At 38.5% G+C, this 13384-nt stretch overlaps 1 protein-coding gene across 3 annotated transcripts in view; it reads right to left on the bottom strand.

Annotated features, from left to right (window-relative positions):
• Positions 1 to 13384, bottom strand: part of ATG7 (autophagy related 7) — a 290543-nt gene that overhangs the window by 102127 nt on the left and 175032 nt on the right. For all 3 annotated transcript variants that reach the window (XM_090284178.1, XM_090284180.1, XM_090284179.1), the window contains one exon: positions 13071 to 13193. In XM_090284178.1, the coding sequence (XP_090140304.1) occupies positions 13071 to 13193 (123 nt within the window). The remainder of the gene's footprint in view (positions 1 to 13070; positions 13194 to 13384) is intronic.

Here is a 13384-nt window from a genome sequence, read left to right as displayed (position 1 = left end):
CAAACAATGGTTTAAAAGGTGCCTTTAAAATCCTGTGTACTACTGGGAAAATTTGAATATATACTGGATTTTAGGTGATATGGAATTATTGTTTATTGCTTTGTGACAGCAATGGTATTGTTTACATAGAAAAATGTCTGTATTCTTGGCATTTTTATGCTAAAAATTTAGGTTGAGGTGTCAATGTATATGAAACTTGTTTTCAAATGGTTCAGGAAGAGAAAATGTGTGAGTGTGTATTTGATGTTGTGTGTGTGCATACTGTGTGTGTGCGTGTGTGTGTGTGAGAGAGAGAGAGAAAGAAAAAGAGAAACTAGGTGTGACAAAATGGTAATCGTTGAATCCAGGTAGAAGGTACATGAGGAACTATATTTTTTTAAAAACTTTTTGTATGTTCAAGAATTCTAAAATAGTCTTGGGAAAAAATAAAATCCTGTGATAAAGAGGGAAATTTAAAACATTCAGAAGCAGGTTGGGGTATGGATCTTTGAAACATGTGCTTCAACTTAAAATAATAGACACCAAAGCACTCTCAACTTCCCGTAACCAGTCCAACAGGGTCTCTGTGGCCAGAACTGACTTTTCAACTTTCTCCTTCCAGAAAGCCTGCCCGGGAGGCATTTGGCCAGTGGGTCCCTCTTCCATATTCTCTCTCCTTCCTCAGCGCTCCCACTACTTACTGGCTATCCATAGTACAAGAAAGGGTTAAATAGTGGGCAGAGACTGAGGCTTTGAACACTGAGGCACAATAAAAATGGTAGAAATTATTGTCACATCTATAAACAATAAGTTAACATGCTCTGACAGCCCGACACAGAAAGAAAATCATCATTACTCTGTGTGTTATAGTGTAATAAGAAACTCTTCACATACTACACATTCAATATTCTAAGGATACTGCCATTACTTAAAACAAGGGGGGTTTTGGAGTTCATCTTTATGAGTGTACTCAATTATGGTGAGGAGAGACTTGAGTTTATGAAGAAGCAAAAAGTCTTGGGTGCCAAGTCTGGAGAATGAGGTCAGCTGGCTAGATTACACCACTTTGGGTTTATATACACTGCTACACACACCAACCAATACACAGTATGACAAATGTTCTCTTAAGGTTCAAAGTAGTTCTGAATCTCAAAAAAGTGTGACCAAAAATGTTTCTAACAATGGCAACCAGATACAATAGGTATCAGAGAATATTTATAAGATGTACAAAAAGTAATCACTGATACATTTTAAAACTTACACAAAAAGATTTTATTTAATTATTTTTAGAGAGAGGTAAAGTGAGGGAGAAAAATAGGGAGAGAAATTTGGATGTGTGAGAGAAACACTGATTAGTTGCTTCTCACATCCCTCCAACCAGGGACCTGGCCCCAGGCATGTGCCCTGACCAGAAATTGAACCAGTGACCATTCTCTTTGAGGGACAACACCCAAACCACTGAACCACACCAGCCAGAACCATTTTAAAACAATTTTGATATAAGAATTACCCATCTTTTTACTTTTGGTCATACTGGGTATATTTGAATCAAAATCATGGAATTATTAGGGCTAAAAAGGATTTCACATATGGTTCAATCTCCTTATTTTAAGTGGGGAAACTGATAGAAAAATGTTTAAGTTATTCACCCAAGTACTCATGAGAACACTAGCAGAATAAACATTAAATTTAAGGAGAATGCAGTTCCCACGTTGTATTTCTTAATATTCCTCTTTAAAGCAGCTTTTTAAAAAAAGTATATTTTACTGATTATGTTGTTACAGTAGTTTCAAGTTTTTTCCCCTTTGCTCCCCTCTGCCCAGTACCCTCCGTCCCTCCAGCAGTCCCACTCCCCTTACTTCATGTCCATGGGTCATGCATATAAGTTCTTTGGCTTCACCCTTTCCTATATTACTCTCAACTTCCCCTTGTCTATTTTGTATCAATCAATTATGCTTCTTAATCCCTGCACCATTTCCCCAATTTCTCCCCCTCCCCCCCTCACAGCTGATAACCCTCCAAATGATCCCCATACCTATGATTCTGTTCCTATTCTGGTTTGCTTAGTTTAATTTTGTTTTTATTTTTTAGATTCAGTTGTTGATAATTATGAGTTTGTTGTCATTTTAGTGTTAATAGTTTTGATCTTCTTTTTCTTAAATTAAGTCCTTTTGACATTTCATATAATAATGGCTTGGTGAGGATGAACTCCTTTAGCTTTCCCTTGTCTGGGAAGCACTTCATCTGCCCTTCCATTCCAAATAATAGCTTTGCTGGATAGAGTAGTCCTGGTTGTAGGTTGCCTTTCATCACATTTAATACTGCTTGCCAGTCCCTTCCTGCCTGCAAAGTGTCCTCTGAGAAATCAGCTGATAGTCCTATAGGCACCCCGCTGTGGGCAACTCTCCGCCTCTCTCTTGCTGCCCCAAGGACTCTGTCTTTATCTTTCACCTTTGGCATCTCAATCATGATGCATCCTGGTGTGGTCCCCTCTGGGTCCAGCTCGCCTGAGACCCTCTGTGCTTCCCGGACCTGTATGTCCACCTCCTTCACAAAATTTGGGAAATTTTCCTCATTTTTTTCAATTCTTGCTTCCTCATTCTGCACAGGTTGACTTTTTTTTTTTTCTTCCTTATGTTCCAAATCATTTATTTGAACCCCGGTTTCCTTCCCTTCACCATTGGTTTTGAGTGGATTTTCCTTTGTTTCACTTAGCATAGCCTTCACTTCTTCCCTTATGCATTTGCCATACTCAAACATATCTGTCAAGCCTGTGAGCATCACCAGTGTTTTGAATTCTATGTCTCTTAGGTTGTCTATCTCCTCATCTGTTAGGTTGTCTATCTCCTCATCGTTTAGTTCTCCCACTGGAACCTTGATCCATTTCCCCTTTTGGGCCATGCTTCTCTGTCTCCTCATTCTGACAGGCTACTGTGTTTGTTTGCCTCTGTGTCTTAGGTAGAGCTGTTGCTCCTGTTATGTAATAAGGGGCGGAGCCTTAGGGATTCGTCAGTACAGGGCGACCTGTTTCACCATGTTGTGGCGTTGTACGTGGGGAAAGGGTCCAAGAGGGAACAATGCTGCCTGCCCAGCACTCGCCCCTTTTCCAGGCACCTCTCCCACTTCCACACTGGACTGGTGCCCCTCTAGCTGCTGCTCTGGCCATCGCTCCCAAAGTGAGTGGGTCTGCGGACAGTCCAGGACCATGGAGGCCCTTCAAACAAGTGGACTCTGCAAAGACACCGGCATTTTCTTCCTCTGGTCCAACCCCCACTGGTTTTCACAGTCAGAAGCAATGAGGCTTGATTTTCCCCAGTGCTGGGCCCATGGGCTGCGAGATCTAGTGAGGAGATGGGAAGGCTCCCCAGGTGTCCCTCCTGACTTTTAAAAACATGTGACTGTGCTTTCTGCTGGCCTGCCACTGCTGCTGCCACTGCTGCTGCCACCACACCACAATCTCTCCGCTCCTCCTACCTGTCTGGATGAGTATTTCTTCTTTATATGTTTGATGGACTTCCATGCAGTTTGATTTTCTGGAACTTCCTGTTGTTTCTAGTTTTGAGGTAGCTGTATTTCTTCTTAGTTATGGAGGGAGGCGCAGCATATCTGTCTATGCCTCCATCTTTGCCGGAAGTCCCCTTAATGCTGCTTTTAGTGTTATGATTCTCCACTTCTCTCTCCAAGTGGATTATACTGTCCAAGACTCCTTAAGGGTGGATAACTCTGCCCAGACTTCATTGCCTATCCCCTAACTGGATCCTTCCCTAATACCAACTTAGCAAAACATGTCAAATCCTTGTAGATAACTCTGATAGCAAATAAAAGGGACTTATTTATAAAGTGAGTACTGCAGGGGTATAGCCAAGCCTTATTTCAAAAATTTGTCTGTAGTTCCCATTCTAGAACTCAAAACGGCTTTCTGTCTGCTGTTTCTGCCTTTTCCCCCTCACTCAGGAGACAAGGCCAAGGCTGTCTTGACAGATTGCTTCATAAGGAAAAATCAAGGGAAGATAAAGTCTGAGGATGGGCCAGTACAGGCTGGACAGGGGCTAGCAGAAGGCTCTGGGAAAAGAGAACTGGATTCACAAGCAGGCCAGGTCAGTCCCCAGAGCAATTCCTCTCCATTTGAAACAGGTCTAAGTGCTGACACGGGGTTTCCCACAGCTTCTACTGGCCTCCAAAGGCTATTTGTCATAGGAGGCTCTTGATGAAGCTGTGCATAAATATCTGACTGTTGTTAAATACAAAACAAAACAAAACAAATAATCCACAGGAACCAAATCAAAACCAGCTGTGAGTGGGAGAGTCCAAAAACTCAGTGTAAGTGCAAAAGGCCCAGCAGAAACATTTGTTAATTGAGCTATTTACTTTGCTGAATAGTAAATTGTCATGCCAATGAAGTCATATCACATGACTATAATGTTTTTCTTATGACTTTCCTGCTATGAGAAAAATGAGCACTTTATTTTCTAGAATTCTGAATTCTGTAGTAGATGAGTCAGAATTTGAGTTTAATTCAGAATCAAGCCATCGCTCAGTCCTGTTCATTTCTGCCAGCCTGTTCATGATTTTACATCCTATGTTAAAGTTGGCCTTAAACTTTCTTTTTAAACGATCATTCATTAATCCCCAATTCTACAATTATATTAAGAGTTCTATAACTACAATCCTGAAAACATAACTATATGGTACATCAAATATTGATAACATGGTCAAGGCAAGAGAAGGAAACATAGCCAAAAATTAATCCTGAAATCATGGAACTTGCAAACTGTCAAGAATATGAATAAAATATTTCAGGGAAGTTAGATTATGGGATTTTAGAATTTCAATTTCTCAAGGATATACCAATATAGCTTTATTAAGTCTCTTATGAATCAGCATTTTCTCTCTAGTTAGATGGAACTTGAAAATTATTTGGCACTTCCCACAGCACAACATTGATGTTGAACCCACAGCTGGAATGAAATCAGTACATGTGAACTGGTAGTTGATAAATAACCCTAAAAGACAAGTCACAGCAAATTTTATGAAAAGATGGCTAAGTCATTCACATGTTTGATGTAGACTGAGCCCTTCTTCAACAAATTCAGCAATTTAAAGAGTACTTGGTGAGTGCTTCACCAGCTTCATGACTTGGACATCTTGTGCTTCATCAACTTTAAAGTCATTTGTTTGGTTCCAACTGGGATAAACAGATGTCTAGGAGCAATAGGGCACTGGGCTCAATCTCCAAATATCCAAACACCCAAACCCATTCTCCCTAAGGGTCTTCGGAATAATGGTCAGAACTTCATGTAATATTCCCTATTCAGACGGCAACATTTTAAGAGAGTAAAAAGATGAGTGGGCCTTTTTTCTGTGAGGTTTTCCAATACATCATGCATAGAATGTAACTATAATTTGGCAGCTAGATGCACTGTAGACACTCTGTCCAAGGCCTATACTTTATGAAATATATCATTAGAGAAAACATTTATGAGGTATTTTAATGTACAATTTGAGATAAAAATCTACCACATACTTCTCATTTAAATGTCTTTACTGAATTTTAGTTCAGCAGCCTCTCCTAATTTCACTAAATGAAACAGGATAATTTTCTTTTAACTGCAAAATCAATCTATCAGTTTTTTTTTAAATTTCTTCTCTAGGTTCTATCTCCATCCTATCTCTAATGTCATCCAGTCATTTTCACTCATCTATTGCACTACTTCAGAATGATCATTACCCAAAACAAGCTCATCTTTGTAAGTCTGGAAACCCCCTGCACCACATTCCCAGTCCCCACTCTGCACCTTGCACTTCAAGCCCTCCTGCAACACAAGCCAACTGGGTGATTTGTTTGTTAATCTCAACAGCGGTGTTATCATACAGGTAACCTACACTAAAATAATGGCGATTGGTTTTGGATGATGGAAGGGGGATGGGTGCAAAAAAAATTGGGTTGCATAGATCTGGATGATTCTGTCTTAAATATATCTTCCAAGCCCTGGCTGGGTAGCTCAGTTGGTTGGAGCACTGTCCAGATACACGAAGGTTGCTGGTTCAATCCCTGGTCAGAGTACATAAAAGAATTAACCAACGAATGCATAAATAAGTGGAACAACAGACTTCTGGCCAAGATGGAGGCCTAGACTGACAAACTCCATTTCCCTCCACAATTAAGAAGAAATACAACTACCACAAAACCAGAAATAACCAGAAGCTCCAGAAAATAAATGGAAGTCCAACATATGAAGTTATAAAGAAGTGGTGCTCATCCGGACAGGTAGGAGGGGCGAAGCCGGGGAGAGGAGTTCAAGCAGTGCTGTCCACGGCAGCAGCGGCAGCGACGGGCGGTGGGAAGGCAGTAAGCACAGACACCCATATTTAGGGGGAGGCGAGAAGCGCCTGGGGAGCACCCCTGGCTGCAGACCAGATCCGTCAGCTTGCAATTCCAAAGCCAGGGAAGGCAGACCTTCATTGCCTTGGACTGTGAGGCCCGGAGGGGGTGGGGATGAAGGAGGAGGCTCCTGGTCTCTCAGTGGAGAGTGAATGGCAGGAAACCATCTTGGACCCACAGCCCCGCAGAAAACACCTGGTTGTGACGGGTGCACAGAGCTCTGCCCCTTATAGCATAGGAGGTGTGACAGCCCTCCCCAGGAAGCAAAGGTAAACACAAAACGGTCAGGATGGCACAGATCATGATAGAGATCCCGGTGACGCAGCTGAGCAGACAAGAAATACCTAATCTAACGAAGCAGCAGATAGGAAATCTTTCTGAGGCTCAGTTTAGAGCTTTGCTTATAAAAATGCTTACAGACCTAACAGCAGATCTTCAACAAGACAGGGAAGGAATGAAGGCTAGTTCTGCTGAAATAAACAAAAACACATATGAAACTAGTGGTGAGGGCAAGAAAACCAGGGATCAAATAAACAAATCAGAACATAGGGAAGGAACAAACAGTCAACCAGTGCAGAAACAGAAAACGAGAAGTGAGGAAAATGAGGAGAGGCTCAGAAACTTATCGGACAGCTATAAGCAGGCTAACATCCAAATCATAGGGCTACAAGAAGGTGAAGAAAAAGAACTAGAAACTGAAAAATTATGTGAAAAGATAATGAAGCAGAACTTCCCTAACTTGAGGAAGGAAATAAGACTTACAGGTCCAGGAAGCATAGATTCCGAAAAAAACTGGACCCAGGGAGAACCACACCAAGACACATTATAATCAAAATGTCAAAAATTAAGGATAAAGAGAGAATCTTAAAAGCAGCAAGAGAGAAGAAGAGAGTTACGTACAAAGGGGTCCCAATAAGACTATCAGATGATTTCTCAAAAGAAACCCTGCAGTTAAGAAGGGACTGGCAAGAAATATTCAAAGTAATGAAAAGCAAAGACCTACAAGCACGATTACTCTATCCAGCAAGGCTATCATTCAGAATAGAAGTGCAGAGAAAGTGCTTCCAGGACAAAGTAAAACTGAAGGAGTTTATCAGATCCAAACCACTGTTATATGAAATTAACGTTAAAGGGACTTTTTTAGAAGAAGGAGGATCAAAACTATGAACATCAAAATAAAAACTGTATCACAACAACCAACAACAGAAGCTAGGGAATTGAAACGAAGGCCGACTAAGTAGGCAACGAAAGTGGGAAAAGAATTATAGGTATGGGGAACATTTTGGGGGGAGGTCAGTGGGGAGCGGGGAGGGGGGAAAGGGAAGGAGATGGTACAGGAATTAGGAAGCATAGTAGGAGGGAGTGGAGTAGATAGGAAGATGTTGAGAACTATATGCACAACCAATGGACATGGACTAAGTGGGGGGACAACTGGAGGGAAGGGGGTAACTGGGTGGAGGGGAACAAAGAGGAAAGAAATTGGGACAACTGTAATAGCATAAACAATAAAGCATATTAAAAAAACCAAAAAATAAAGGGAAAAAAAATCAGGACCTACGTAAGAAAAAAAAAAAAAAAGTGGAACAACAAATCAATGTCTATCTCTCTCTCTCTCGCTAAATAAATAATAAATAAATAACAAATTGAAAAATTGAAAAAATATCTTCCAATCCATTATCTCTGTTCCCCTTTCAATGGAAATAAGTGGGTTTGCAGTCTCTAGCAGAATCAACTATGCATTCCTCCATTAAGGGGCTATAATTTGGGAGACAGACCACAGGTATTAAAGGATATGAGAAAGTTTAATAGCATCGAAAGTTTTTCTCTCTTAACTAAAAATCTTGCCACAACATGGATGAAACTTGAAAACATCACGCTAAGTTAAAGACGCCAGATACAAAAGTCCACATATTGTGAGATTTCATTTACATGACATGTCCAGAATAGGCAAGCCCATAGAGGCAAAAAGTAGAGTAGGGATTGCCAGGCCCAGAAGGAGGGGGAAATTAGGAGTGACTGCTTAATAGGTACAGAGTTTCTTCTGGGCATGATGAAAATATTCTGAACTTAGTAGTAATAGTAGCATAACTCTGTGACTCTACTAAAAAACTCCACTGAACTGTACATTTTAAAGGGATGAATTTCATAGTATTTGAATTACAACTCAATGAAGCTGTTATTAAAACAAAACAAAACAAAACAAAACAAAAAAAAACACCTTATGTTACTTCAGGAAACTTTGGCTCCAGCCACATGCCAGTGATTTTGAGTAACATACTAAAGACTTGGCCTCTGAGACTTTCTTTATTCAGCCTAGGATGCCCTCCCCTACTTTCCTACCCTTTTCCTACTCAAATTCAACTTTTATTTTTAAAGATAGCCTACTTATCCTTTAAAACCAACTGGTGATGGATGTTAACTACACTTGTTGCAGTGACCATTTTGCAATATGTACAAGTAGCAAACCATTATATTAAACACTTGAAACTAATATAATGCTGAATACCAATTACACCTCAATTAAAAATAATTAATTAATTAAAAAACCTAACTGGAATGTTTGTTCTTTTCTCTGTGAAGCTTTCCTTGACATCCTTATTCCCCCAGGCAGGAGTAACTGCTCTCTCAGCACTTAATACATGACGAAAACATTTTTAATGATATTAGAGTGCCATAATTATGTGTCCATTTCTCACACTAGACTATGAGCTCATTTCATTAACTTCTGTATTCAGTCACTAGCACAGTGCCCTGCTATCAAAGTTTAAAAAGATGTTCAGTAATTCCCTTTTTAAAAACAGTATCTGTACAAATACATATTTTATAAATAATGTATAAAACAATTCTGTCACATATAATTATCTGGTTGAATCTTTTGCAGTTCCAATACTGGTGCATGAAAACAGCCTAAGATGAGAATTAATTGGGCATTCTTCATTATGTTGCTAAAATAAATAAGTTGGGACCTTTCTATATGGGATGCAGAATTTTGTATTTTTATTATTGATCATTTACAAATGCACTGGCAATCAAATACAGAAATCAAAACACCACACAGATACATGTACATTTTTTGACAAACATTTATTTACACACACACACATATTTTTCACAGTAATGTAAATTAATGTAGATAGAATAATGATTTTTGTTGTTAAGAGGTTCTTTGGTGAGTACTATCTTAAAACACAGTCCCATTTAGAGTTGTTTAAGAAAAGTAATAATCCTTTTCTAAAATAGAGGCTGAAAATACCAATGCCTATAAAGATAATAAGCTGAAAAGCATCATCTAAATGGAGAACATCACCTAAAGAATACCATTGGGAATAGAATAGATAGCCCAGAAATAAACTCACATCTATATGGTCAATGACAAAGGAGGCAAATACATACAATGGGGGTAAAGACAGTATATTCAATAAATGGTGTTGTGAAAATTGAACAAATATAGGCAAAAAATGAAAACAAAAGAAAAAATTAAAAAATAAGACTATCAAACTAGAAAAGATAACCTACTAAATGGGAGAAGATATTCACCAATGAAGACACCTGACAAGGGGTTAATATCCAACATCTATAGAGAACTCATACAACTCAACACCAAAACAAATAAACAAACAAACAATCCAATTAAAAAATGGGGAGAGGACCTAAATAGACAGTTCTCCAAAGAGGACATGCAGATGGCCAATAGACATATGAAAAGATGCTTAACATCACTAATCATCAGAGAAATGCAAATTAGAACCATAATGAGATATCATCTCATATCTGTAAAAATGGCCATCATCAATAAATCACCCAACAAGTGCTGGCGAGGATGTGGAGAAAAGGGAACCCTCATGCACTGTTGGTAGGAATGCAGACTGGTGCAGCCACTGTGGAAAACAGTATGGCATTTCCTTAAAAAATCAAAATGAGAACTACATGGTAACTCAGCAATTCCACTTCTGGGAATATAGCCAAGAAACCCAAAACACCAATTCAAAAGAATATATGCACCCCTATGTTCATTGTAGTGTTATTTACAATTGCCAAGATATGGAAGCAATCCACAGATGAGTGAATGAAGGAGATGTGGTGCATATATACAATGGAATATTACTCAGTAGTAAAAAAGAACAAAATCTTACCATTTGTGATGATATGGATAAATCTAGAAGGTATAATGCTAAGTGAAAGAAGTCAGACAGAGAAAGACAAATACCATATGACTTCACTTATATGTAAAACCTAAAGAACAAAATAAGCAAATAAAACAGAAACAGACTCATAGATGTATAGAAAAAACTAAGAGCTGACAGATGGGAAAAGGGTTGGGGTGGGGGACTGGGTGAAAAAGGTGAAGGGATTGAGAAGTACAAATTGGTAGTTAGAAAAAGAGTCATGGGGATGTAAAGTACAGCACAGGGAATATAGTCAATAATATTCTAATAACTATGCATGGTGCCAGGTGGATACTAAATTATCAGGGGGATCAGTTAATAAATTATATAATTATGCTGTACATCTGAAACTAATATAAAATAATACTGGGTGTCAACTACAACTGAAAAATAAAAAAATAAATATATAAATAATGTTAAAAAAAAAAAAACCTTTGGGCAAGAAACTAAAAATAGTGTTTGTTTCCACTAAGAAAATTGGATGGTAAGGAAAAGGTGTAGAAGATTTCCTTTCCACACGGAATATTTTTTATACCTTTAAATTTCAAATCAAGTAAATATATTACTTATCGATACAATTTGCTTCTTGGCTTCAGATAACCATCACTATTTAGGAATGCAGGCCTGGCATTGCAAGATCTGACTTTTCAAAGATGTTATAAATGGGAAAATTCTGATTTTTAACTAAAACTCATAATTTAAAAATGTTGGCTTTAATCAGAATTTAACACACAGGGCAGGCCAAACAAAACACACCTGCAAGCCATATCTGGCTCATAGGCCAACCAGTTTACTATCCCTAATCAAAAGTTTGATATGTGGCTTATGAGTCCAAAACTATAAATATAACTTAATTGAGGAAAACTTAAAAAATAAAAACTCAGACTTGTGGATGAAACCATGCCCCATCCTGACCAACATCTCTTTAGTCATTGTGGCTCTCTTAAACTTCCAGGGTCTTTAAAAAGGCTATTAATGTTTGACAAACTAAAATGCAAAACAATCCAGGTTTAATGAAGAAATGTGCCCATTATTTTAACATCTGCTCTGTTTTAAAGAGTGAAATATGGGGTCAATTTCAAGTTTCAATTCTTCTAGCCAACTAAAGAAAAGTATGTGAATTATTTCTAGCTGAGTGGAAAAATTCCCCCAACTAACTAGCCAAATGATTGCATGGTTGAAAAGACCTGTAGGTTATTTTCCCCTTGTCATCAGGCAGTATACTGCAGCTCAAAAGACAAAATGATGGCTATGATCACTATAAAATTCTGAACCTTCTCTGGGAACCCAGTCCAAGTTCTGGGGAAAATCAAAGTCTCTGAAAGTCCTGTAGAGACGCCATTAATCTTCTGAAACTAAGAGACTCTATATGGGTCTAACTACTGGTTATCAGTCGAAGATGGCATCTGTTGAATGCCCAGGATATCAAAGCCAAAGCAAGTTAAAGAAGAACAAGTTTTCGTTGTAAGTGTGCTTAGCACTAGAGATGCACTGTCGTGCTGCTCTGGTGTGCTTAAAATTCTCACTCCAGTCTGCTGAAAGCTTCAAAGGATGTGACTGGTATTTCCACATGGTTTTCCTATACTCAAGGATAGCTCCATTCTCCCAAAGAGCAGCCTTTTTACCACCAGCTGGTCCAGTATTGAGCCTCACCATTTCACTGACCCTTGGGGCCTTCTCCATTGGTGAGAATATACACCCCCAGGACGGGGTGGGGTGGGGTGGGAAGTAATCAATGAATCAGACGATAGGACTAATGGCAATTTGCAGGACACAGGTACTTAAAGTTTACCTCATGCAGCTTCTGGAAATGCTATGATAGGCCATATTTTTCCTTATAGCTTTTCACCCAGGTAACTGGGTAGAAAGATGTTGATTTAATCTCGTTCAACCATTTTGAGGAACTATCCATTTTGCCAAGTGACACAAATAGCTCCAGACCACATACAGCATACCCTTTTCTATGAACAGTGAGCATTTGAAAAAACAAAATAACTTTTTTAGAAGACTCCTAATTTTGTTTTGTTTTTTTAAAAGAAAACATGACTATAGTGACCCAGGAAATTAAGATCTGTAAAATATTCAAATTGACAAGCTAAACATAACTCTCTTAGGTTGTAACTGAGGAAGCCATATTATGATGGAGTTCAATGGCCTCAGAAGACTGATCAAATTGAGGAATAAAAGCCAGGCATGTTTGTTCTCTTTGAAGAACAGTGCCAGAGGTCTAACGTCTTTCCTGAAGTGCATTATGATTTATGGACATAACAACTAACTCTCTAATGGCCACAGACATGCTGTTTTTTTTAGTTAAGAAACAGAGATGCTTGGAAATCAATAACCTGTACTTCCTTTATCAGCAATTTTTTGCATTAGATACCTCCTAAACAACAACCTGCACACATCAGCATCTAGCAATTGCAGATTTGTTCTAAGGGGAAAAAAATCATAATTAACTGCTTCCTTCTTTTTTTGTAAATCTGAATATCAAATAGGCTTCAAACAGATCAGCTCTCAATACATAAAGCTTGTTTTACTCTTACCTCAGCAGCTTGGGTCTCTTGATGCAGCAAAGTAAGACCAGTCAAGTCTTCTAAGAAGGAATGTGAAGAATTAAACACCTTCGCAAGGAAATGAAATCCTTCTCGTTCATATTGATCAAGAACCTGTAAAACATTTACATTTTTTAAAAGGGGGCTGTAGATTTTAAATGGATATTAAAATATTTTCACTTTGAATAAATACCTGTCAAAAATGAAACAAAAACTACTATTAAAAATGGGAATAATCAATCTGTTGCGCTAAACACTAGGAGAGCTTAGTATTTATCACTTTTTCTTTCTTAGAGAGAATGACA

Source organism: Furipterus horrens, unplaced genomic scaffold (assembly GCF_987537825.1).
Source record: "Furipterus horrens unplaced genomic scaffold, mFurHor1.1.pri manual_scaffold_7, whole genome shotgun sequence".
Lineage (NCBI taxonomy): Eukaryota > Metazoa > Chordata > Mammalia > Chiroptera > Furipteridae > Furipterus > Furipterus horrens.
Note: the sequence above shows the minus strand (reverse complement) of the source record. Positions and strands in the feature narration are given on the sequence as shown.